The sequence below is a fragment of the Fonsecaea erecta genome (assembly GCF_001651985.1).
Source record: "Fonsecaea erecta strain CBS 125763 chromosome Unknown Scaff1, whole genome shotgun sequence".
NCBI lineage: Eukaryota > Fungi > Ascomycota > Eurotiomycetes > Chaetothyriales > Herpotrichiellaceae > Fonsecaea > Fonsecaea erecta.
In genome coordinates, this window is record NW_017387244.1 from 2,061,846 (window position 1) to 2,085,172 (window position 23,327).

The 23,327-nt window shown below is 52.1% G+C and overlaps 9 protein-coding genes across 9 annotated transcripts; 5 read left to right on the forward strand and 4 right to left on the reverse strand.

The window, feature by feature from the left end:
- Positions 1 to 507: 507 nt before the first annotated feature.
- On the reverse strand, positions 508 to 4,364 carry AYL99_00721 (hypothetical protein; the record flags this gene model as incomplete). The annotated part of the gene is made up of 6 exons (XM_018832237.1): positions 508 to 2,127; positions 2,315 to 2,699; positions 2,752 to 2,785; positions 2,882 to 3,814; positions 3,974 to 4,134; positions 4,192 to 4,364. The coding sequence occupies 6 exons, from the start codon at positions 4,362 to 4,364 to the stop codon at positions 508 to 510; spliced, it is 3,306 nt and encodes a 1,101-aa protein (XP_018698116.1).
- Positions 4,365 to 5,901: 1,537 nt separating this feature from the next.
- Positions 5,902 to 7,351, forward strand: AYL99_00722 (hypothetical protein; the record flags this gene model as incomplete). The annotated part of the gene is made up of 4 exons (XM_018832238.1): positions 5,902 to 5,985; positions 6,034 to 6,470; positions 6,525 to 6,748; positions 6,804 to 7,351. 4 exons carry the CDS (start codon positions 5,902 to 5,904, stop codon positions 7,349 to 7,351), a joined length of 1,293 nt encoding a protein of 430 aa, XP_018698117.1.
- Positions 7,352 to 7,660: 309 nt separating this feature from the next.
- AYL99_00723 (hypothetical protein) lies at positions 7,661 to 8,418 on the forward strand (the record flags this gene model as incomplete). Its single annotated transcript, XM_018832239.1, has 3 exons — positions 7,661 to 7,947; positions 8,004 to 8,110; positions 8,174 to 8,418. The coding sequence occupies 3 exons, from the start codon at positions 7,661 to 7,663 to the stop codon at positions 8,416 to 8,418; spliced, it is 639 nt and encodes a 212-aa protein (XP_018698118.1).
- Positions 8,419 to 8,542: 124 nt separating this feature from the next.
- On the reverse strand, positions 8,543 to 9,373 carry AYL99_00724 (hypothetical protein; the record flags this gene model as incomplete). The annotated part of the gene is made up of 1 exon (XM_018832240.1): positions 8,543 to 9,373. One exon carries the CDS (start codon positions 9,371 to 9,373, stop codon positions 8,543 to 8,545), a length of 831 nt encoding a protein of 276 aa, XP_018698119.1.
- Positions 9,374 to 9,652: 279 nt separating this feature from the next.
- AYL99_00725 (signal recognition particle protein SRP54) lies at positions 9,653 to 11,227 on the forward strand (the record flags this gene model as incomplete). The annotated part of the gene is made up of 1 exon (XM_018832241.1): positions 9,653 to 11,227. One exon carries the CDS (start codon positions 9,653 to 9,655, stop codon positions 11,225 to 11,227), a length of 1,575 nt encoding a protein of 524 aa, XP_018698120.1.
- A 1,012-nt stretch (positions 11,228 to 12,239) lies between these two features.
- On the forward strand, positions 12,240 to 13,029 carry AYL99_00726 (mitochondrial import inner membrane translocase subunit tim22; the record flags this gene model as incomplete). Its single annotated transcript, XM_018832242.1, has 3 exons — positions 12,240 to 12,338; positions 12,481 to 12,576; positions 12,694 to 13,029. The coding sequence occupies 3 exons, from the start codon at positions 12,240 to 12,242 to the stop codon at positions 13,027 to 13,029; spliced, it is 531 nt and encodes a 176-aa protein (XP_018698121.1).
- A 1,581-nt stretch (positions 13,030 to 14,610) lies between these two features.
- On the reverse strand, positions 14,611 to 15,837 carry AYL99_00727 (hypothetical protein; the record flags this gene model as incomplete). The annotated part of the gene is made up of 3 exons (XM_018832243.1): positions 14,611 to 14,881; positions 14,931 to 15,721; positions 15,787 to 15,837. 3 exons carry the CDS (start codon positions 15,835 to 15,837, stop codon positions 14,611 to 14,613), a joined length of 1,113 nt encoding a protein of 370 aa, XP_018698122.1.
- An 812-nt stretch (positions 15,838 to 16,649) lies between these two features.
- Positions 16,650 to 18,759, forward strand: AYL99_00728 (hypothetical protein; the record flags this gene model as incomplete). Its single annotated transcript, XM_018832244.1, has 3 exons — positions 16,650 to 17,579; positions 17,679 to 17,843; positions 17,950 to 18,759. 3 exons carry the CDS (start codon positions 16,650 to 16,652, stop codon positions 18,757 to 18,759), a joined length of 1,905 nt encoding a protein of 634 aa, XP_018698123.1.
- A 777-nt stretch (positions 18,760 to 19,536) lies between these two features.
- AYL99_00729 (hypothetical protein) lies at positions 19,537 to 23,278 on the reverse strand (the record flags this gene model as incomplete). Its single annotated transcript, XM_018832245.1, has 2 exons — positions 19,537 to 23,157; positions 23,207 to 23,278. The coding sequence occupies 2 exons, from the start codon at positions 23,276 to 23,278 to the stop codon at positions 19,537 to 19,539; spliced, it is 3,693 nt and encodes a 1,230-aa protein (XP_018698124.1).
- Between the last annotated feature and the right edge of the window lie 49 nt (positions 23,279 to 23,327).

Sequence of the window (23,327 nt, forward strand, 5' to 3'; positions counted from 1 at the left end):
ATCAATCGCTGACGGCGTAGAGAACGCTGCGGGCGCAATATGCTCGTGGCATTGGGTTGAGGAGGAAAATCTGTTTGGCTTCTCCCTCTGTAAGTCGCAGCAAGGCGGACGGGGTGGTTCGACAGGGCGCATACAAGAAAACAAGTCGGGAAGAGTCGAGGTCGAGATTGGGATCAAATTTTATCAGATTAGATGTGACCGATAATCGGCCTTGGCACGTGCGGGGCACAGCTATCAGATCAAGAGGGCATCAGACCACTACGGTCGGTACGGGCTTAGGTAGCTCAAAGTTAGCAAGAGAGCGAGACACAAGCCACTGTTTGTACATTCAAAGGTAGGTATTCAGATGATGCCTCCAGATATCGTGACGGAGAAGAGTATGGGTATCTCATACAACGCCTGCAACGCCCGTGCTACATTCCCTGGCCCTCAGAGGTTCTCGTCCACCATTAAATTTACAATCCCGTCCCATCGTGTAGCAATGTCTGACCATTATGGGGTCTCCGATCAAAACTTACCACCGTGCACACCGGCTTCTGCAGCATTGGACTCGCTGCCGCCTTGCAGACCTCCCACGAATGCTGTTCCCCAGACACCCACTAATCCCCATAGGCCAACTCGCCAGCCGCGATACAACCCTTCAATCCCTTGTCCTCTCCTCTTCCGCCTAGGGGCCTTGCCCATTAATGCGGCAGTTTTGTCCTTTCGAGTCTCAGAGTAACCTTCTTCGCGTGCGATACTCCAGAAGGTCGGTAGGATTCCTCGGTAGGACTGTGGCACCGGCACAATGGTCGTGACGACTTTGCGTTTGGAGGATGAAGAAGGTGGTGCATACGCTGGGGATGTCCAGGTGGCAATCTGTGCTCGACGGAGGACCGTCTCCAGAGGAAATTTGATCGATAGGTCCAACGCCGATCCCACAAATGTTGCAACACTCCAAGTAGCGGGATTGATGACGGGATCCAGCCCGAGATAAGTCTTGAGAAATACCGGAGTGCTTGTAGAGATCAGTGTTGGCAGAGTTGAGCTGAAGAAAGTGATAGGGATGAGGTGGCTGGGAATAAGGTACGGAGTGGGAAGTGTCCGTAGAGTCCCGAGTAGTGTCCGCGGCTCTTGACTGGACGGTGTGAGGATGAGTCTGGTCCTGGCAGCATCAATTGGTGCAAGGACAAGGGCAGACAACGCCGCCGCCGCAGTGCTGATCAAGATGGTGACCACCGGGGCGGTCGAGGTGAGGATAGACACGTCGGGAATTGCTCCCGGTGCTGGCGTATTCAGAATATCAGTCTCGGCCACTCCAAGAACAGCCGCCAGGAAACTTCTGAAGAAGGTCTCCAAAGTCCGTGTCAGGATATTGTACACAAATGTAGAATTCGTCGCCCGCCACATAGCCAACGCTCCACTACTCGACGACAGAGATGACAGTGCATCGAAAAGAGAATGTGGGTTCTTGAGGTGTAACTGTACATCGGCTTGTTGACGGCGGTCGGGAAAGCGTGAAGACGCAGTCTCTCGGGGTGGCCTTCCACGCCGACCCCGAGCTGGTGAGCGACTCGATATCGATTGTTCAAACGGCGCGGTAGACGTGAAATAATTGGGTTCGTCATCCGATGAATGTTCTTGGTCGTATTCGTCGTGCACCTGTGCCTCTTCGTCTTCCCCTTCGCCATATGTATACCTCCGTCGCGGCTTTTTGTCTTCCTCTTCATCATCTTGAGCAACGCGTGCCTGCAGAATCAGCTTGGCAACCTCAAACGGCTGGGCAAGCACGACATTTGCATATTTCCATAACGCGCGGTCAACTATTGATTTGATTGATCCCGGGAGAGACGGCGAGGTATCCGAAATGTAGTCGGAATAGTCGATGTCGGGAAACGTGAAACCAGTCCCTTGGGGAATAGGTTTCGAGGCACCCGCGGTGGCGTTGGGCAGCGCATCGGTTCCAATGGATGGAGGGACGTAGTATGGCCGGAGGGGATTGGGAACGTATCTCGAGTCCTGCATGGCGAGATACGCTGGAGGCGACGCAAGTTGCTGGTGTGCAGCTGTTTGTATGCGGTCACCAAGCACATAAGGTGATCGAAATGCAAGGTTCAATCCGTTCAAATGTCGCCGACGTAATTTGGCCTGGAAATTGTACGGTGCAGCAAGCCTCCAACGAGGTGTAGATTGGTGTCATTTGAAACTGTCATTCATTTCTCTATACATCACGGCAGCAATGACCACAAGAAGTCGTTCACGTATGACAACAGCAAACAACCAACTTCTTCAAAGCTGGAGTCACTATCCTGATGCCTGCTCAAACGCTGCTCACTATTGTTGAGTCGGAGCCTGCAAAGTGCTTTTCTGGACCACCTTCATCCCTCTCTTGTGCTCCCAGGCCGTCATCTACAGCTTGCTTCATCTCCATCCCTGCCCTCTCCACGTCTTTGTCCTCAGATGTGTCATCGCGGCACTCCCCACTTCTCCCTGGACCTGGGGGCAAGACATTGTCCACGGCGAAGGTACTTCGTGCACGTATCCGCGCTCCCCATACCCAGAAGCATATTGGGACGGGGATGAGGAGCGTAGCGAGGCAGCCCAGCAGTGTATTTGCCCACTGCACACCTAGATTGTGGAACATTTGTCTCGCAAACATAGGAAATCCCGCCGCGAGAGCCGAACGTGAGATGGTTGCGATCGCAAAGGCGGACGCAGAACTGGGATAGGGCGTCAGTTAAGCTTGCTGTGGACTGCACAACGAGTACGTACTTGGTTTTGTATATGTCGAGAATGAAATTGAAGCCTGCAAGCATTTGTTAACATCGATCCACGTCGACTGTTCCCTGCGACAACTCCGCACCACGTCCAAAACGATCTCTGAACGACTAGGTCAACTTACATCCAATAAATATGGTAAGAAGCCCATAGCCAGTTGCGACTCCACTGACAGTTGGAATGCTCCAATGCACATGTCTGGGGTAAGCAGCGGTCCAGGCGAACCAGAACAAGCCGGCAGCGAAGGCCACGGCTCCTGTGACGCAAATAGGCATTCGCCACTCGGGAATCATGATCCCATCATTTTCCTTAATCCAGCGGGCGTATTTTCTCTCTTGAGCCATGTGTATGGCTGCCGAAATTGCAAGGCCTGTAATGATACCAAAGAAAGGCAGCCCACCCAGACCACGATTCATGTGATAACCTTCGACGAAAACAATCCCATAGGACACCAAGAACGTGAATATCAAAGCATAAACAAACGCCACGTAGATGCAGATGAAGAGCAAGATCGGCTCCTTGCTCACCATGATAAAGGGTCTCTGGAACAGATACTTCAACATCTGCCCCAATGTATCGTGCCGTTCTTCGATTTTGGCATGAATCGCCCATTCTCCGGTGCTGACACGCAACCGTACTGCTTTCTGCTTCAAAAGGTACGGAGCGTAGGATTCGGAGGCGAATAACACCATCCCAACGAGGTCTCCTCCACCCAGGATGACAGTCCACCATGCGCACCAACGCCAGCCGAGCGATTGGTTGTCTACAGTGAACCCGGCCAATGGAGAAGCAAGCATTGGCGCACCGAACACAGAAGCTAGGAATGCGATCGACGCATAACCCCGGTGAGCGCCTTTCCAGAAGTCTGCATAAGCCGAGAGCGGCAGTATCAGGGCAGAAGCTCCCATGACGCCTTGGAAGAAGCGACAGAGTGCTAACGTCTGGAAGTCTTTTGCGGTGGCAGAACCGGCCCCGAAGCAAACGAAGCCGAACGTCGAGATGACTATCGGGATTTTGCGGCCATAAAAGTCTGACATCGGCGACCAGACAAAGGGACCTTAAGGATCATGGCAGAGTTAGCTCAGACGTACGCCGGGAATTGGACTTTCGACCGACAGCGCTGGCGAGCCCAGGCAAGAGTCATGGTCGATTTTTCAGCCAAGGACCCGCGGCATGGTGCAAGCTCGTGGGGGACAGGCAGGAGGCGTTAACTCACCTGTGGTGTAGCCTAGGAGAAAGAGAGTGGAAGAGCAAAGTGTTGCGACCTCAACCGAGACATGAAAATGAAAGGCCAGCTCTGACACGGCTGGTGAAAGAATGCCAGATGCGAGAGAGGATGTGAAGCAAAAAAAGCCATAGAAAAAAGCCGTGACAATCCTAAGGCCAGTTAGCAGGCTCCTGCCAGAGCGGGTTGAGGGGTCAGATATTCCATACTTTTTGTGCGTGGGCCAGTTATAGGGTGAGTAGCAGTCGTCGGGTCCTTCAAAGTTCACAAGTAACGCATCCGCCGTGTTGGTCTGCTGCCTCCTGATCCCTGGGGTTCGATGAAGCATCTCAGGGGATGCATTCTGCAGAATATTCTGATCCTGGATGTCTGGTTCTTCCATTGGAAACACGAGGAGATAGAAAGCCTCTTCCCAAGATGCCAGGCCCAACGTAACAACAAAGAAGCACGAGGAAAGGCTTTGGAGAGGAAGAAAGGAAAGGAAAACAGCCTACCTTACCTATAAAGACATAAAAAGGTAGCCGGGTTGAATGTCGTCGGACAGATGGCCTATTTTCAGCCATGTTTGCATATTTCATTCTTACAAGTCCAGGCTATGGCCATGCGCCCTTGACCAGGAAAACGGCATGAGGGCCACGCAGATCTATGGCAAGGCGAAGGCTCGGAGCCGTTGATGATGAGGCAACGCCGAGGTGATAGGTGAAGGCAACCCGTCTTCAACGAGGGGTGCGATCTGAAGTAAGGAAGAGTAATCTGCCATTGACTGTATGTCCCTCAGCGAGAGCAAGCCTGAGGCCATCGGCGGGTCAGCAAAACGTGCGGAGATGGATTAATCATCGTCGAGGTAAGGTACGGAGATCCTTCTCTCCTACAATAGCTTCGATGGATGCATTTATTAGTGGTTGCGCTTCTGCAATGCTCATGTAGGAGTCCCCTCGGGGTATCTTGTCTCGAGGTTGTTACGTCTAGCACAGGCTGATGTCGTCAGCCTTTACGGCGGCGAATGTGTTGTTTTTCTGGCAATAGGTCCAAGGTGAGTGAACCGTCTTTGCGCAAACACATAGCAAGCATGGCAAGGATTAGGTAGTATGTAATAATGGAGGAGGATGGGCTAGCCTTTGGGAGTTTTGGCGTTTGCATAAAATCGCCCCTTTTCTCCTCCACTGCTTACGGCCAGTTCCCAAAACAACGGCGCCGCTTCAGAAACAATATGGTACCACCAGGAATTACCTCGTATTGCATATTGGACAATGTGACCATTCGCCAACTTCTCCCATTTGCTTGTGCCTGCTTTGTCCTGTGCCATCACATATTCGTCCAGTCTATTGAATTGTCGCTTTGATATGCTCTTTACAACACACGTTGTTACAGTACCTTGGTCTACATATGCTTGGACTACCGGCAATTATTCATACCTTGTACAGGACTGCGGCCCGGTGTTTCATAACAGGCCTTGATACGGTCCATCGCATGGTACCCTTGTATAACGAGATCCAAGATCGTGAATATCCTGACCTTGTTGCCGCCGCCACAAGACTCCTTCTCGATGCCTGATAAGGGAATAGATTGAAAAGGACCGATGGTTGAAGACTGCAGCTCTACGATCCCACCTGCTCCAACCCTCTCAGCCACGGCTCGATTTACAGCTTCGAGGTAGCATGGTACACTCATGCTCCACCGTGGCTTTCTCACAGAGGTGCTTGTTGCCAATTTCAAAGGTAGGAGTTGCTATGGAGTTCACATGGGGTCCTCGTTTTCCACGAGACGCTTTTTGGACAAAGTTATATGGAAGTAACAGTGCCAACCTCGCATGATATGCGATGTTTCTCTACCTTTGTTTCATTTCAATTCACACAGAGCCGGACTCAAGTCAAAGTTTCCTACCCTAGTCACTCTTTCCTTCAAGACTCGTGCTTCCGATGTTGTCCCTTCCCTTGGCGTGTCTGATACTCGTTGGCGTCGCATCGCCAATCCTAGCTCAATCGGTCTTCGCTCATGTGATAGTGAGTTGATGTCTTCAGACCTTAATTGTTATTCCTGACGATGGTCAGGTGGGAAACACATATAGTTACACTCCAGCTAACTGGGCGAGCGACATCGCAACTGCAGCCGCCGCTGGTATTGACGGATTCGCGCTCAATATCGGCTATGTCGACACGATTAATCCCAGTGGTTTTGTCCAGGCTCAACTCGACAATGCATATCAGGCTGCCGACGCGGCGGGCTTTCAGATGTTCTTGTCGTTTGACTACCTGGCCCAAGGAGCCTGGGACCAAAACGCGGTGATCACCACGGTCAACGGTTACAGCTCGCATTCGAGTCAGTTCAAATGGCAGGGCAAGCCTCTGGTCTCAACTTTTGAGGGTCCAGATAACGCGGGTGACTGGGCCTATATCAAATCCCAAACCAACTGCTTCTTTGTCCCCGACTTCTCAAGCCAAGGTGCCGCTGGTGCCGCTGGCAAGCCCAATGTTGATGGTCTGCTGTCGTAAGTTGCCCGCAATCTGAAGGGGCTCAAGAACACCTGCTGATACTAATGCAGCTGGAACGCATGGCCGAACGGTGCAAACGACATGACAGACAGTGATGACCAGGCGTATGTTACCGCGCTGAATGGTCGTCCCTACATGATGCCAGTCTCTCCCTGGTTCTACACCAATCTTCCACTGTGGTCAAAGAATTGGCTTTGGCGGGGCGATGATCTATGGCACGACCGCTGGGATCATGTTCTCAACATTCAGCCAGCTCTTGTCGAGATCCTGACATGTGAGTGAAGTGCGCGTTTCCACCATTTGAAGACCCATTTTGACGGTTGACTCAGGGAACGATTGGGGAGAATCCCACTATATCGGCCCAATGCCACCCACTGACTCGGCCATTCCCACCGGGGCGGGCCCGTACGTCGAGAACAACCCGCACGACGCCTGGTTGAAAGATTTGCCTCACTATATTGCGGCGTATAAAAACACGAGTCGGCCAGATGAGAGCCATGTTACCTTCTGGTACCGCCTCAATCCTGCTTCGGGCACAGCGTGTGGCGCCGGAACGACATGCAACACCCCCAGCCAGGGCCAGGTGGCTCTGAACCCACAGGAATGTGATGTTGATGCAGTCTTCTTCACAGCGTTTGTGCCAGACACCACCATAGCCACAGTCAATGTGACAATTGGCGGTTTGACGCAGACAGTCACGGCGACCACGGCCGGTATCTTCCACTCCAGTGTGCCATTCAACGACATGACCGGAGATGTCACAGTGGCTGTTACCGCGAGTGATGGCACTGAGCTTGGTCCTGTCGACGGTGCACCCATAAGCACAGACTGTGTGGGTGGAAATATCAACTGGAATGCATGGGTCGGGGGCTCCTAGAAGGAGGCACGGTATTCGCTTCTTGTATATAGTTGTGTGGGCTGGCCCAAGGTTCTTCTTAATGTACGCGTGCTGGGCGCCACTTTGTTGTTTATCTCTTAGCTTTCTTGGAACCGAAGCTACCTTGGGCTAATATCATCTCGACTGTCTTGAATAGCGACGAGACTCGGGGCGGGTTTACTTCGGCCGAGAGCTTGAACGATTTGCGTCACGCCCAATCAACCTTTTGACTTTTCGCTTTACATTCTTGTTGAGTAGCGACGAAACCCCTTCGAACCATCATTTCACGAGCCCTCGGGGAGGAGAAGAATGTCCGGATGGAACGGCGTGCGGAGTCTCATGGGAGCAAATACCCTACGATGCATTCGATCCGACCCTGCGCGACAACTGCAATCCGGTGCACCTCGAATTCTCAATCGGAACTTCAGTCTCCATACTGCGACGATATCACTGTGCCGGCGGCATCAACATGAACTCGGGATCAAGAAGGGTCTAATAAGGGATCATATACGCTCTCTAGAGCTGGGCAGGAGGAGGTTCTCCACGACTCAAGTGAAGAGGCATGGACATCTGGATCCGCCGAAGCCGGGAGAGGAGTAATGCTCAACCTCTGCTCCAGCAAAACTTGACGGATGCTGATGGACGACTACAGGCTCAAAGTTACATTCATAGACAAGGAAGGAGATGAGCACACGTTTGAGGTGGCAGAAGGCGACAACCTGCTCGACATTGCGCAGGCCAATGATCTGGAGATGGAAGGTGTGTTTGAGAACATTTCCCCCCGGTTGATCCACACCATATTTGCTGACGATGTCTCTCAAGGCGCCTGTGGTGGCTCATGCGCATGTTCTACCTGCCACGTTATAGTCGAGTCCGATGAGATGTACGATAAGATCCCCGAGGCCACCGACGACGAAAACGACATGCTAGACCTCGCTTTCGGCTTAACAGAAACATCGAGGTTGGGCTGTCAGGTCAAGATGACCAAGGAGTTAGACGGATTGGTGGTGAAATTGCCACAGATGACGCGGAACATGCAGGCTTCGGATTTCGAGAAGCGCAGTTGATCATAAACTGAGGGTTGAACGTTCTAGACATGTACCATCACCAAAACCGCTCTCCATTGCTCCTCGCTGGGGTGGGCATCATACTCAGAATGCCTTCCACTGTCATAGAGCGGCCCTTCCGGTTTCACTGCGCCGTTGTGCTCCGAGCATCCTTTTTCCCCGCGATCAGATCCAAGAATCCCTGCTTGCTCATCTCGTTGACCTTCTCCTCGCGGTTGGCCATTCCTATGGTTCCCTTCTTCCGTTCCTCCTTGGCTACCTGTTCCGCTTTGACCTGGGCCGCGCGGACAGCGTTGAAGAGCTTGATTACGCCGCGCTGGGCGATTTTCCGCAGTTTCTTTTCCTCCTCCGCCACTTCGCCTGCTTGTCCTGAGCTCAAGCCCAGAACATCCTTGACTCTTCCTTTCTCTAACTCTTCCTTGCGTTCTGACCTCAGTTTGGCCTTTGCCTTTTTCTCCAAACGGTCATTTGCGAGGGAGACACTCGTTTCCACCGCTTCTTTACTTCTCGAGAGGACGGGGTCTTTGCGAGCGGATTGTGATAGCTTAGTCGACAGGATCTTGGAGATTGAGGTAGAAAATGCTTCTGGATCATTTCGCTTGCTTATGTGTTTTCTTCTGTCTGTCTCGTTCGGGCCCTCTTCAGGACCGTCCTCGTCCGAAGTCGCAGCTGCGTCAGAGTGCGTATCATCATCTTCGTCGTCGGTTTGTATGTCAGATCCGTCCTCCACAACAGCCCGCAGGGGCTTTTCCTTCCGCGACTTGACTTTTTTACCCGGGCGCTGTTCTTCGTCGCTGTCGTTCAGATTGACGGGAGTAAATCCTTGTTCGTCCTGATCCTCCTCGTCGCTTGAGCTGTGGTAGTCCAGTTGTTTGCGGAAACGTTTCTTTGGTCGCTCGGTCTTTCCACGCATTCCATCTTCAACTTTACGTTTCCTTTGTGATGGAGGGGCCATTTTAGACAGAGTCCGTGAACAGGTCACTATGGTCGAGGAGATAGGGTGTGCTGCTTCTCTTCGAGGTCGGCCAAAATTTGACCTGGAATTTCTTCAAAATCCCCGGCAAAACTGCGGGAGCAACTTTGCTCCCACGTTGGCGTTTATGCTTCCCCACACTGGGCGGCGAGAACATCAACTTCATGCCACCTTCGTTCCTGTTGATTGCGCCGCCTTCATAAAGAGGACTTAGCCGAATATCACACAGCCTCTGGCAGACACCCCTTCCATCTCGGCAAGATGGTTCTCTCAGACCTGGGGCGGCGCATCAATGCCGCCGTGTCGAACCTCAACCGAGAACCCAACCTCGACGAGAAAGCCTTCGATGCCATGATCAAGGAGATATGTTCGGCCCTGCTATCGGCCGATGTCAACGTGCGACTTGTGAAGAACCTACGAAAGTCGATACATAGCGCTGTCAATTTCAAAGACCTACCGCCCCACACGACTTCCAACGGCAAAAAGCGCATGATCCAACAGGCAGTCTTCGAACACCTTGTCCAACTCGTCGATCCTCATGCCGAACCATATAAGCCCAAGAAAGGAAGGTCGAATGTGATCATGATGGTCGGTCTTCAAGGCGCGGGAAAGACGACAACCTGTACGAAGCTGGCCAGATACTATGCTGCTCGGGGTTTCAAGGCTTGCCTGGTTTGCGCAGACACTTTCAGAGCAGGTGCCTATGATCAATTGAAGCAGAATGCTACAAAAGCGAAGATACCATATTACGGTTCACTTACTCAAACAGATCCCGCAGTGGTGGCTGCTGAGGGTGTTGGGAGATTTAAAAAAGAGAAATTCGAGATTATTATCGTTGACACCTCGGGGCGACACAAGCAAGAAGCAGACTTGTTTCAGGAAATGATTCTTGTCCAGAATGCCATCAAACCAGATCAGACAATCATGGTGCTAGATGGCACGATTGGTCAAGCCGCCGAAGCACAGTCGTCTGCCTTCAAAGCTACAGCCGACTTTGGTGCTCTTATCATCACAAAAACAGATGGTGGTGCAGCAGGAGGAGGTGCTATCGCTGCAGCAGCTGCTACGCATACCCCTATTATCTTTCTCGGTACCGGTGAACATCTGGCAGATCTGGAGAGATTCGATGCAAGATCCTTCATTTCCAAACTTCTCGGATATGGAGACATGAGCGGCCTGATCGATCACATCCAAACACTCACAAGAGAGTCGGCAGGAATGAAGGAGACCCAGAAACATTTGGCAGAGGGTATCTTCACGATCCGCGACATGAAAGAGCAAATCACGAATATTATGAAGATGGGCCCTCTTTCCAAGATCGGCAGCATGATCCCCGGCATGAGCGGCCTGATGCAAGGCATGTCCGATGAGGACGGAACTGAAAAGCTGAAACGAATGGTGTACATATTTGACAGCATGACGGCCAAAGAGCTGGACTCTGACGGCAAAATTCTGATATCACAGCCCTCTCGGATGTTGAGGATTGCCTGCGGCTCGGGCACCAGTGTCAGAGATGTTGAAGAGCTTCTTACGCAACACAAAGTGATGGCTAGCGTGGCCAAGAACATGGGTCAACAGAAGAAGAACATGGCTAAAGCCAACAGTATGTTACAAGGCGGCAACAGGCAACAGCAGCTCGCAGCCATGCAGAAGCGGATGCAAAGTATGGGTGGTGGCCGGGGCGCGATGCCTGGAGGTGACCTTGGCAAAATGATGCAGATGATGCAAAACATGGGCATGGGAGCTGGTGCTGGTGGCGCTGGAGGGATGGATGCCCTTATGCAGCAGATGGGTGGAATGTTTGGCGGAGGCGGTGGCCGGGGACGAGGGAGATAACCGGATCTCGAATGTCTTGAAATCTTTTCAGGTTACACCGTGTGGAGGATGTGCGACGTCTGGCCAAAGGTCTTCCAAGCGACGGTAGCATGGTTCGGAGACTACGGCCCTCCGATGCAAAACCCCAGGACAGGTCGGGGTTTCAAAACGGCGTTTTCTGTGCTCAAGCATTCCTGAGAACAAACTTGAACAGAATTCGAATGGTTGCTCAGAGGGGACCGAGATCTTCAACCAACACCGTCACCGCCAAAACAACGTGAAATCCCAACCTCCGACCAAGCAATACCAGTATAGGACATCCTCAGAGGTTCGGAAGTTTGGAGGGCTCTTGGAAGGGAAAGACCGAAGGGTGGCCTATCCGTCTCCTCGTTTCGTTGGGCGACTCAGAGGTATTCGCGACCGAATGTGGCTGCAGCCAGCGAAAGGAATAGCAAGTCACTGAGCATCGTGGATTTTGATGAGGACTGCAACGGGTTTGTGAGGCTACCTCTGCACTTGACAGAAGGAGAGTTCGCATAGTGAACGGTACTTTCTGGTGCAAGCATTTCTCTAGTCGCATTGAACTGGCCTGCTCTCACGGGTTATAAGGCCTGCAGAGATTAGCTTGCCATGTCTGCTCCAAAGAAGTTGAGGATCGGCATTCGAAACAGTTGAAAAAGTCATATCTGATCCCATACACAACTTGTATTGCATAATGATGCATTTCACTATACCGCAGTGCCCAGTCCTCCTCCTTCCGACTGCAGCCTCGTGTCTCCATGTGCCCGATGGAGTCCGGCTCTCCGCCAATCGGAAGCATGGATGATTTTCGCCGCAAAAATCCCGCTCCGATCGACGTCGTCGCGAATTTCTTTTCGCCGCAAACCCCATATGCGCCTCCATTTACTCCGTACTCACTTACTATTACTTGCTTCCTCCCTCCAGACGCCTCTGGCTTCGACACCGACCCTTCCTCCCCCGACCTGACCGTATCCACTCCTTTGCTACCGCAGTCCATACAACCTCATTCACGATGGCATTCCCAGGCGCGTTCGGCGGCCCCGGCATGAGCGGCGGAGCAGCTGGAGGGAATGCAGGCTTGAGCGAGCAGGAGCAGCAGATGGTGAAGATGGTAAGAGAAGCACCAAAAACATCCGCAAGAAATTGGAACGGGGCAGCGATGCGGAGCGTAGCTCTCCGTACATCCTGCTGGCAACATGGTCCATCAATTGGCGCAAAGGGTGTGATTGCTGACAGAAATGGTGCTCGGACAGATGCAAAAAGGCATGGAATCCTGCGTCGCAAAATCAGCTCTAGCAGGTGGAATGGGTTTCGTCCTTGGTGGCGCTTTCGGCTTGTTCATGTCGAGTGTGAGTTCGCCTTTTCTCATGACTGCCCTTCCCCGCGCAATCTGCCTGTGAATGTTCGATCTTCTTAGTACCACGTGTGCATCGCAAGGTTTCCCTCGCTAATTGGACCCGCGTTAGATGGCATACGACACTCCTCTATCCCCTCAAGGCCAACAAATAACCTCCCTGCCCGTGCGCGAACAGCTCCGGAGGGGCCTCAAAGATATGGGATCGAAATCATACTCGTCAGCGAAGAACTTTGCCCTCATCGGTGCGCTCTACAGCGGGACGGAGTGCTGTATAGAGGGCTTTCGAGCGAAGAGCGATCTGACGAACAGCGTCTCTGCCGGCTGTATCACGGGCGGGATACTGGCGTACAAAGCGGGTCCTCAGGCTGCCGCACTTGGGTGTGCCGGCTTCGCAGCATTCAGCGCGGCGATCGATGCGTATATGCGGATGCCGGAGAGCGACTGATCGAGGAAGAACGAAACACAATCCCAACTTTCTGCCTGTGATAAGGAAACGGGTGGATGAAAGAGTCGGAGGTGGATTTGGGTTAATGCGATGCATGGCGTTCACAGGCGTCGAAATCGGCTATAAAATGTGCAGCATGTTCAGGGCGGACTCCCATGCGACACCACGCTTGGAGCTGCACACGAGGTCACAGGGACGAGCGTTCAGCGAAGCATTTACATGGCGTAAGAGTGGGGTTTAGGTGCCTCGACGGGAAATTCTCCTGAAGAACCACAGTGCCATCTTGAATTGAATTTTTGCAGGGGTTATTGATTGTGCAACTGACAGGGACTGGTCGTACAGATACATCTGGCTGGGATGGAGCTCAACAGCAGATATATGGCGCAAACTGGAGCTGATTGATGTATAGTACTCGGGCCTCAAGAAGGGGATGAACAAACACCGCCGGCGGATACGATAGATCTCGCTCTCTCTCTCTCTCTCTCTCCGCTTTACATGAAGTTCTCAGAAGACAAGTCGTAATCTCAACGGGATACATATGAACATCCAAAATTGCTGGAATGGTGAGCGCATGTCGGGGCGTCTTTGCAGATTGCAACAGAGAGATCTGTCTCTCTAGAGAATAGAGGTACATGCAGTATATCTCATAGAAGTATGCAGCTGCGTGTCCCAAGTTTCAATCTCTCTTGTTGGTTTCCAGCAATCTTCCAGCAATAATCCAGCAATCATCGGGTCCCATCAAGCAAGGCCTGGTGGGTGAGCCGTTGATACACCATCGACGGTTTACCCATACAGTATGTTCGTGGAACGCATTCTCGCCCAAGTTACAACGGACGTCTACCGGGTCACGGATCTCACCTGTTCAGAAATTGAGATGGAGCGAGAGGTCGTCCCACCCTATGTAGAATAATTTTTGACTTTTTTTTTCGCTTGCTTCACTCACTCACAGCGTCTCCTGAGTCCTGTGTGCGACGTGTCAAAATGAATGGCGCTTGGATTGAAGCGGATTGCCCCCTTTTGTGCAGTAACTCCGTTCCAGAGCATATGAGGATATGTATGTCAGGTTTCCCATTCGAGAGCGTTACAGGTCAGTCATCTGTGGGGAAGGGTAAGGAAATGAAGTTGTCGGGAGATTGTAGAGGCATGGCATGACTTGCCTGGACTTGATATATGCGTCAGTCGCCACAGATAGCCCACCGTAGGCGATTCCCTATTGTACGTACTATGTAGTAATACTGCGGAGCTTGGGGTGCTTTTCTTTTCCCGCGCTGACACCTTGTCGACTCGCATCTTGCGTCCGTTTGCCATCTTGTTGAATTCCGCTAGCTAAAGAGAGTTGCCCTTCCGGAACGCGGATCAGAGCTGACCATAAAATACGCATTCTTCTGAGATCCAGCAAGCTGACGACCAATCAAGGCTATGCGGCATGAAAGCTCCGGAAGCTCACTGATGTTGATCGTTCGAGAAGCCCTACTGTGTGCTTCAGTCGCATGTCCCAGCTAACAGATATCGTGAGCCATCCGGCATGTGTGTTTCTGTCAGGACCATTCCGGCACGATTCGCAGCACCCATCGCTCCGCTTCAAGCCGTATGAGACGCTCCTAAACGTTCGTTCTCCTTTTCAAACTCGGCCCTGTCAACCACACAGACCGCCTTCCCTTTCATCGTGCCCGAATGTGCCAGCTCGACCATCTTCGGCACCTCCTCCAGTCCGTAAAAGAGGTTCGTTTCCACATTGATGCCGTACTTCCCTGCATTGTCCAGCATTTCCTGGCTGTCCTCCTGTGACGCAATCAACGTCCCCCTGATGCGAATGTCTCGGAAAATCAGTTCCTGGAAGGCCACAGAGACCCTACCGAAGAGTCAGCTCTTAGGTCCACTGTTGGCAAACTTATACTCACCGGTCCGGCTGCGCAGTCTGCACCATGGTTCCATGCATCCTGGTAATAGCACAAGCCATGTCGGCCGAGGTCTCGTGCTCGGAGACGTTGATCGAAGCATGGACACCCAAGCCACCCGTGAGCTCTTGGACCTTTTCCACGACCTTCTCTTTCCCTTCCCTCGCATCGAAAATGTGCTGCGCACCCGCTTTTTTGCACAGCTCGAGTCCTTCGTCTCTCGCATCAATTGCCACGACATAGATCCCTTTGGCTATAGCAAACTGAATCCCCAGGTGGCCTAGCCCGCCGCCGGCACCCACGATGCCTAACCACCCTCCGTCCGGTACATCAGCCACAGAAATGGCGCGATATATCGTACATCCGGCGCAAGCGAGGGGGGCTGCATTCGCAAAGCTCACTTTTTCTGGAATGTGGCAACTAGTCCGTGCATCGGCAATGTGATATTCGCTAAAAGCGCCATCCACGAAAACACCTATGTATCCTTCGATCTTCTGACAATATTGCCGCCAGTCCTTTGGACCCTGGCAGTTGAAGCACTGCTGACACGGGTTCCGTGGGAGACCGGACATGACGCGATCGCCCTTTTTGAATTCGGTGACTTCATCACCCACGGCAACGACGATGCCCGTGCCTTCGTGCGACGCCGTGCAGGGCAGTTTTGTGGGAAATTTGCCGGCGACGACCATGCCGTCGGTGTGACATAGTGATGCAACCACTGTTTTCAGCAGGATCTCATGTGGTTTGAGGCTGGTAGGAGTGGGCACCTTATGGATCTTATAAGGTTGGTTGAACTATTGCCATCACGGCCACCTCAGATCAAGTTCGGTGTTGGTCAAGAGCCGCGTTTTGAACTCACCTCTACCACCTGGACAGCGAGCATTTCTTCAGGGACTCCTTCGATCGCCATCTTGTGAGATCAGTCTTCTTCAGGCTGGACTTTCCTTTAGGTCACCACTCGATCGGGAAGAAAGTGGAGGAGCAATGAAGGAATATCAAGAGAGCCGTTGAGAGTGAATGGATGTGGATGTGTGACCCCCGGGTAGAATGTCAGTGAATGTGGTGGGCCCTGCACATGACCGAGGATATCTGGGACTGGCCGGTGATTGGTTAGCCCGCATTCATCGAGGGGCCGACACGTGCGGGCGGCTTTGTCCTAGGTTTGCCCCACCAATGCCCTTGCTGGACGTGCGCATTATCTAAGCGGCCAAGACCCCCCAAACACACTAGGCTCGATGCGGCAGCATTGACTGGCTCACTGGGAAACAAATCCAACAATCACACCCTTTGTCCCGCCAGGAATCGCAAGCCACTTTCTGCCTCACTGACAGGATGATCTCACCAGGCTGTGATGGTGAAATGTTTGCCACTTCGCTCATACAATGGCAGATGATCACTGAGAAACATCTAGGTCTGAATGAAATCTGAGAACGCACCGCAAAAGACCTCGCTTCCCGCGGTAGGCACCCACCAGGAACTCCTTTATAGAGACCATGAGCTGAATGCATGTTTCATTGATGGCCTAAACCGACACATCTCCTTTGTTAACTATAATTGGTGTTTTTGATGCGTTCGGACCCCAACTGAACGATAATGTCGCCTGCCCCTCGCCATTTTCCTCTATGGTTTACAGTCAAAGCACTGCTTGTTACTTCAGCCTTTAAGGTCACTATCCCTCTCTGCTCACAGCTCTGAGTGAAGAGTGTATCGAAATATCATAATATGCCTGTACAAGGCAAGCGCTTGGACGGTCAGCCATTTGACCTAGTCGATTTCGGTGAACTCGACGACTTCATTACCAGATACAGGGCGAGACTCGATGAGCAGCGTCAGGTTCCTGGGGACATTGATCAGCTGTGGTATGATGATCGAAAAGAGAGAGGCGCCTTGGGGAGGAAGAAGGAAGACGAGTTCTTCTTGCGAAGATGGCTCTACTTTGAGAAAGACGAGAAGGAAGATGCGGAATGGGGACCCATAAGGCTGCTTGGGAGAGGTGGTTACGGCATCGTCGGCCTGTGGCAGAAACGAGACGACAACAACCAGCTTGTTGACGAAGTGGTCCTAAAGGAATCCAGCTACACGAAAGGGAAAACCGCCGTCAGCTCGATTGAGGTCAATCCCGTGGCTTATCCCAGGCACCTGGTAGAAGCCGCCATCCACAACGACATTAATCTTCGACAGCCCGGTGTTTCACCCCACTTGCGCGAATACAAGTTCTTCTACGACGACCGCGCCTTTGCAGAGGGACGATATCGATTCTACCTGGAGTACTGCCCACACGGGAGTCTTGCTCGCCTTGCCCACCGATACCGGTGCTGGGATACCTATCTTCCTGAGGTTTTCATCTGGCATGTCTTCTCCAACCTGGCGAAGGCTGGCGAAGCCCTTCGGAATCCTCCCCACCTCGACAGCAGGGCCATCAAAGAGGAATACCTCTACAAGTTCCGCCAAGACGAGCTATTCTGCCTCCACCTGGATTGGAAACCAGCAAATGTGCTCCTCGGTTATCCACACGAGGGCGAGGAGTACCCGTCCGCTCTGCTAAACGACTACGGACTGGCAATGGTTACGGCGATCTCTGACAGCTTGACGTTTAGACGGTGGAATCCATATGCGTTGTGGTGGCGCGGCACCCCTTACCATAAACCCACGGTAACCAAGCATTTCATTCTTTCCTTCCACCCTGTCTTTCAAGGCGCCGCGCTTCGCCTTGTGAAGGTTGGACGATGCTGACAAGTTAATTTGACGCAGGAACAAAGCCACTATGGTGTGAACTGGGAAATCCCACCTGACGGCGGGTGGGTCAGGACCCGGGATACCCTCAACCGGGAGCTTGATTGGCAAAGGGCTGCCACGCAACGTGAAGACGAGAACGAAAAGCTGGGCGGTGATGTGCTCTTCGATCACTCAATGAACGTAAGTTGGCCTGAACTTGGCTCCCCCCCTCGCCCAGTGTGTTGCCGTGAGAATAGTAGAGAGAGGGTAATGGCTAACAAGCCCATCCGTTTCACGCTTCGCATAGATCTACGGCATAGGGCAGATCATGTTCGAGATGGTGACACTCCGAAAGAGCGAAAAGCACCTGGAGAAAGTCCGCGCCAAAACCCTCAAGAGATTTCGGCGGAACGGGAACCACCAGATCTCGCACGTCTACACCAAGAAACCGGGCGCGTACAGCAGCCGGCTCCGCCATTTGATCCACCGCTGCCTCGACCCCGACCCGGCCAACCGGCCCTCGCAGCTCGAACTCATGGACCAGACGCGCCGGGGCCTTCGGCTGGCCATCAAGCGCGCCAAACGCGCCGGGGAGTTCCCCGTGAAGGTGTATCCCGGCCACGACATCAACAACATGCCACTCGGGGACGCGGGATTCCGGCCGACCGCGGGAGACTTCAAGTATATGATCGAGAGCGAGTTTGTCGACCCGGACGCGCCCCGGCTGAAGCTGCCCGCGGCCAAGTACAGCGGCTTTCCCGAAGGCTGGTTCGAGCCCAGCTGGAAGAAGCTGTACGACCAGCAGAACCCGCACGATCGCTGGTTCAACGGCCTCCAAGGCCACGGGGCCGCCTCGCCACCGGGTTCGTCACAGGTGGGCAATGACGGCAGCCACGAGAGCGGTAGCCGTAGCGACAGCGACGACGACGATGATGACGGCAACAACGGTGGTAACAATGGCAGCAACAACACCAACAACGACAACAACAACAACAATAACAATAACCAGCAGCAGCCTCAAAACCAAGCCGGCCAATTCGTCCAGCCCAGGTCGCCCCCGAAACAGAAGAGAGTCCGCTTCATCGTGCAAGACGGAAATCTAGCCGCGGCTCCGTGAACGGTGGAAGGGAGCTACAAGCTCATGAAAGGTGTGCGAGGCGTTCCTGTCGCTACGGGCCTGAACCTGTTGGGCGGGCAGAAGGACGGCACAGACTGATGTTATGCGTCTGGGAAGGAGGAAAGGAGACGCAGTGTTTTGTTGAGAGTATTCCACAAACTGTACATGTATTTTGAGAGTGGTTGGTGTTGGTGGTGATGACGATGATGATGATTGAAGTTGGTTTACTTGTCCTTGCATGGAGATTGAGTCGTTTTGATTTGGACTTAGGGAGCCCTTGGAAGAAAAATAGATACACCAGGATATTACTTCTATTATATCAGAGAGAAAGAAAGAAAAATACTTGAAACCTATAGTTGGTATTGGTATTGGCATTGTTTTCTATTCTGGAGTTCTTCTGGCTTCTCCTGTCTCGTGTACATGAACAACAGATCCTCTCTTTGATTCCAGATCCCTGTGACAAGTTGTCTAGATGAGTTGCGCAGTAGCAGCAAGTCACTGCTCAAAAGGAAGCGAGACAGGCAAGCTCTGAAGATGAAAACCAAACAAATTACAACATGCGCCGTCGCTTATGTCTGGAATGTAATACGGATAAGAAGAACCCTTGAATAAAGTGTCTTGTATCCATCGCTCAAGGTCTTCGAGCCGCTTTGGTCTAGATGAAGGACACCAGCGCTATGCATAAATGCAAATGACTTTTTGGCGTGGTCGGGTCTTGTTTCATGCAAATCCGTTCACTTCGTAATGGCCCGAATGATCGAATCTCCACCTTCCTGGTCAAGCCCGCCTAGAGCCGTCGGAAGGGAACTCATCGGACACAATCAGCCTGGTATTGACGTTCATGCTGCCAAGTTCGTTGAGCAAAAGCTTGAACGCATACGGCAGAGTCATTCTAACCACGTTGGAGCCCGGTTCGCCTGCCTTGCTGCACCGCTGACACCATCGCGCGAAGGCCATGAAACCACAGTTTTCACAGACGTCCACCTGGTGCTGATCGCTCGATAGCATAAGCCGCTCGCGGAGCAACTGTGACGCGCCGTAGGCGATGAGGCAGTCGCGCTCCATTTCTCCCAGTCGCAGACCTCCGTCTCTGGAACGGCCTTCGGTAGGTTGACGTGTCAAGATGGCTCGAGGGCCACGAGACCGACTGTGCATCTTGTCTTGAACCATGTGTTTGAGTTTTTGATAGTAGATCGGCCCAGTGAAGACGTAGGCAGGAAGGGGTTCTCCAGTAATGCCCGAGGTGAGATAATCCTTGCCATCATAACTATAACCCGCCTCGATCAGAGCCCGCGACATGTCTTCGAGCTTACTGCCACCAAACGCGGTGCCGTACTCGAATTTACCTTTGAGGATACCAGCTTTGCCAGAAACGAGCTCCAGCATTTTGCCCACCGTCATTCGAGAGGGGAAACCGTGAGGGTTCATGATAATGTCTGGCGTGATACCCAGATCTGAGAAGGGCATATCGACCTGCTCAGCAATGATTCCTACAACACCTTTCTGCCCGTGTCGGGAGGAGAACTTGTCGCCAACTTCTGGGACCCTCGTCTGCCTTGTCTGAATCTTGATGATCTGGTTACCGTCGACTTCGGTCACCATTACTTTGTCAATGTAACTAGGGTCCGGAAGCCGATACTTTTGTGGCTGTGGATCCATCCCAAAAGTGCGAGGACTATCAGAGCCATTCTCTGATAGGCCTGAAGAGTTGGCGTTCCTCGGTACGTACTTGTTGACATAGATTTCCCCGCTACTGACCTTTTCACCGACACATGCTACCCCATCTGAATCTAGCAGAGCATGGCCTTTGGCTATTGTGCCATCACTGTTCTTCGAAGGAGGATAAACCATGTCGGTGGTCTCATTGGCGTATGTCTTGATGCTGACGGGATACTTGCGAAGGACCTGGCAGCGACCAAAACCGCGATCAACCGATGCTTTGTTAAGGACAAGAGCATCCTCGATATCGTAACCACTATATGACATGACAGCCACCGTCGCGTTCTGACCAGCAGGGAGTTTGTCATATTTCACCAATTCGATGGTTCTCGTTTTCACCAATGGTTTCTGAGGATAGACCATAAGATATAGTAACGTATCGATCCTCAAGAATTGGTTATTGGCAATAAAACCGATAGCTTGTTTCCCCATAGCGCATTGATAAGTGTTTCGAGGCGACTGGTTGTGATGAGGATATGGAATCAAGCCTGCCACTGCCCCAAGAATTGTGAAGGGTTCAATTTCCAAGTGAGTGGTCGTTGCGTTGATGTCGGATTCATACATGGCGATATTGCTATCATTTTCTTCGTTGACATCCAGGTATTCCACGAGACCGCGGGCCAGAAAGTCGTCAAAGTCCATTGAGCCCTGCCTAAGGGATTTCAAATATCGTTTGGTGACCTTGGATTTTTTATCCTCAACAATAATCAGGGGCCGGCAAATCCGACCTTCATCTGTTGCCACCTGGATTGTGTTGTGGTGGTGGTTGATGAAGATAGATACGAACTCGGAGATTCGTCCTGATCTGCGCAGACGTCGAAACGAAGATAGAAAATGTGAGGGTTGCCGGGTAGTGGCTACAGGAGTACCGTTCAACAGCACAAGGTACGATCCCGGAGCGTAGAGTTCTGTTCCACCGACGGTGGCTATATCTTCAGCGCCTAGCATGAAGATCAGCCGTTTGATCGGTGCCTCCTCGTCGTCTGTTGTAATGTGTGTCATCAAAGCGAGGTTCTTTACCAGACCACAGGCTTCACCTTCAGGCGTATCTGCTGGACAAAGCATGCCAAATGATGATGGTTGGAGCGCCCTAGGGCCACTGACTTTGCGAGTTTTCTCGAATTGACTCGATATTCGAGTCATCATACCGAGGGAGGAAATGAAGCTCAACCGACTGAGCAGGTGGGTAACACCGGCCCTGTCCATTCGAAATCGCTTCAAGTTCCAATTGCCTGTGGCGATCGCTCTGTTCATGCCTTGAGTAATATGTCCTTGAGCACCGACCATGATTCTAACAGGGTCGACCAAGGCGGTCTTATTTTGTTTCCTCAGCTCTTTGTCGATCTTCAGCTTTATTTCGTAATTGAACTTTTTGAACAAGTCCTCGAAGAGCAGCGACAGTAACTGCCCTGCTAGCTCTAGCCGCTTGTTACCGACGTAATCTCGGTCATCAACTAGGGCCGGATTTCGCTTTGCCATCAGGGCACGGCGTGCCATATGGGCTACATAGAGGGCCTTGGGTCTGAAATTGAGATCTTCTATTGGAACATGCGCAATGAAGACGGAACTGATGGCTTCCACAGCTTCCTGGACGAAATTTCTGCGAGCTTGTCCGAAAGGGGTCGACTTTGCGGTGATTTTGAGACGCGCTCCAATGTACTCTAGGGCCTGTTGCTGCGTATGGACTTGATTCTTGATCGTTTCCTCGAAGTTGATCGCGAAGTCCTCCTGCAGGGTGTGGTCGGGGCCAGCAACGATATTCATCATGTCCATATCAGAAGACACGCCCATTGCTTTCAACAAGACACAAATAGGAACGTCCTCCTTGAGAATATTGTGCTTCATGTATAAGAGGTCTTTCCTGAGCACAATATAGCTCTTTGACTTTCTCGCGTGGGTGGAGCTGGTAACCGAGGCAGTGATCAGGTCTTTCTTTGGATCAGCCTCGACAATGATCCGATTCTTGCTGAGCTGCTCTTGGACCAAAATGACCTTCTCAGTGCCGTTGACAATGAAATAGCCACCAGGGTCCAAGGGACATTCATCCATCGCGCACATCTCGGCTTCCGACTTGTTGGCAAGAACACATTTGTTACTTCGCAACATCAATGGCAAGCGTCCAATTGGCACGCCCTTGTTGCGATATGCATCCTTCGTCTTCGTGTATCGGATATCGGCCAGAATTGGAGCTGCATAGGTAAGATCTCGCAGGCGACATTCATTGGGAGTGACACTGGACTCTCTGAATTCTTTTCGCCAGAACTTCTCCATCTCGTCAATTCTGCAGGGCTTTCCAATGTAGATGTTTTCATATTTGATGTAGAACTTCGGATCAATGTCGCTTGTAATGATCGGCTCAGCGTCGATGCTCTTTTTCAACTCGACATCGACGAAATGGTTAAATGAGTCCACATGCTGCTTGACGAGGCCCTTCACCTTCAGGAAGGCAGGGAGCAGGTTCCATTTGTCTCGAGCAGTATCGATAGGATCCGTCAGAGACTTGTCATAGTAGAAGGGTTCTAGCGCCGCGTCGAAGCTGTCTGCATGGTGATGGAGTCTTCGAGATTGCCTCCCAGACTTCGGATTTTCCTTCGTGGCCTGGACAGATATCGTGTCTTTCGCAACATATTCGTCCGTAGGAGGGCCCTCTTTAGCAGGTGCCTTACGCACTGCTGTAGTCTATCCACGTTAAATTTATCCATAGTGGGTAGGCGCCGGCTCGACTTACCTTCGCGACAGTCTTCCTCGCAGCGATTGAAGGTACACCTCCGGCGCCATCGGTCTTTTTCTTGGCCGGCATCTCTCATCAAAGGGATGCAATAGAGGGGAGCGACGGGTCTAAATGCACA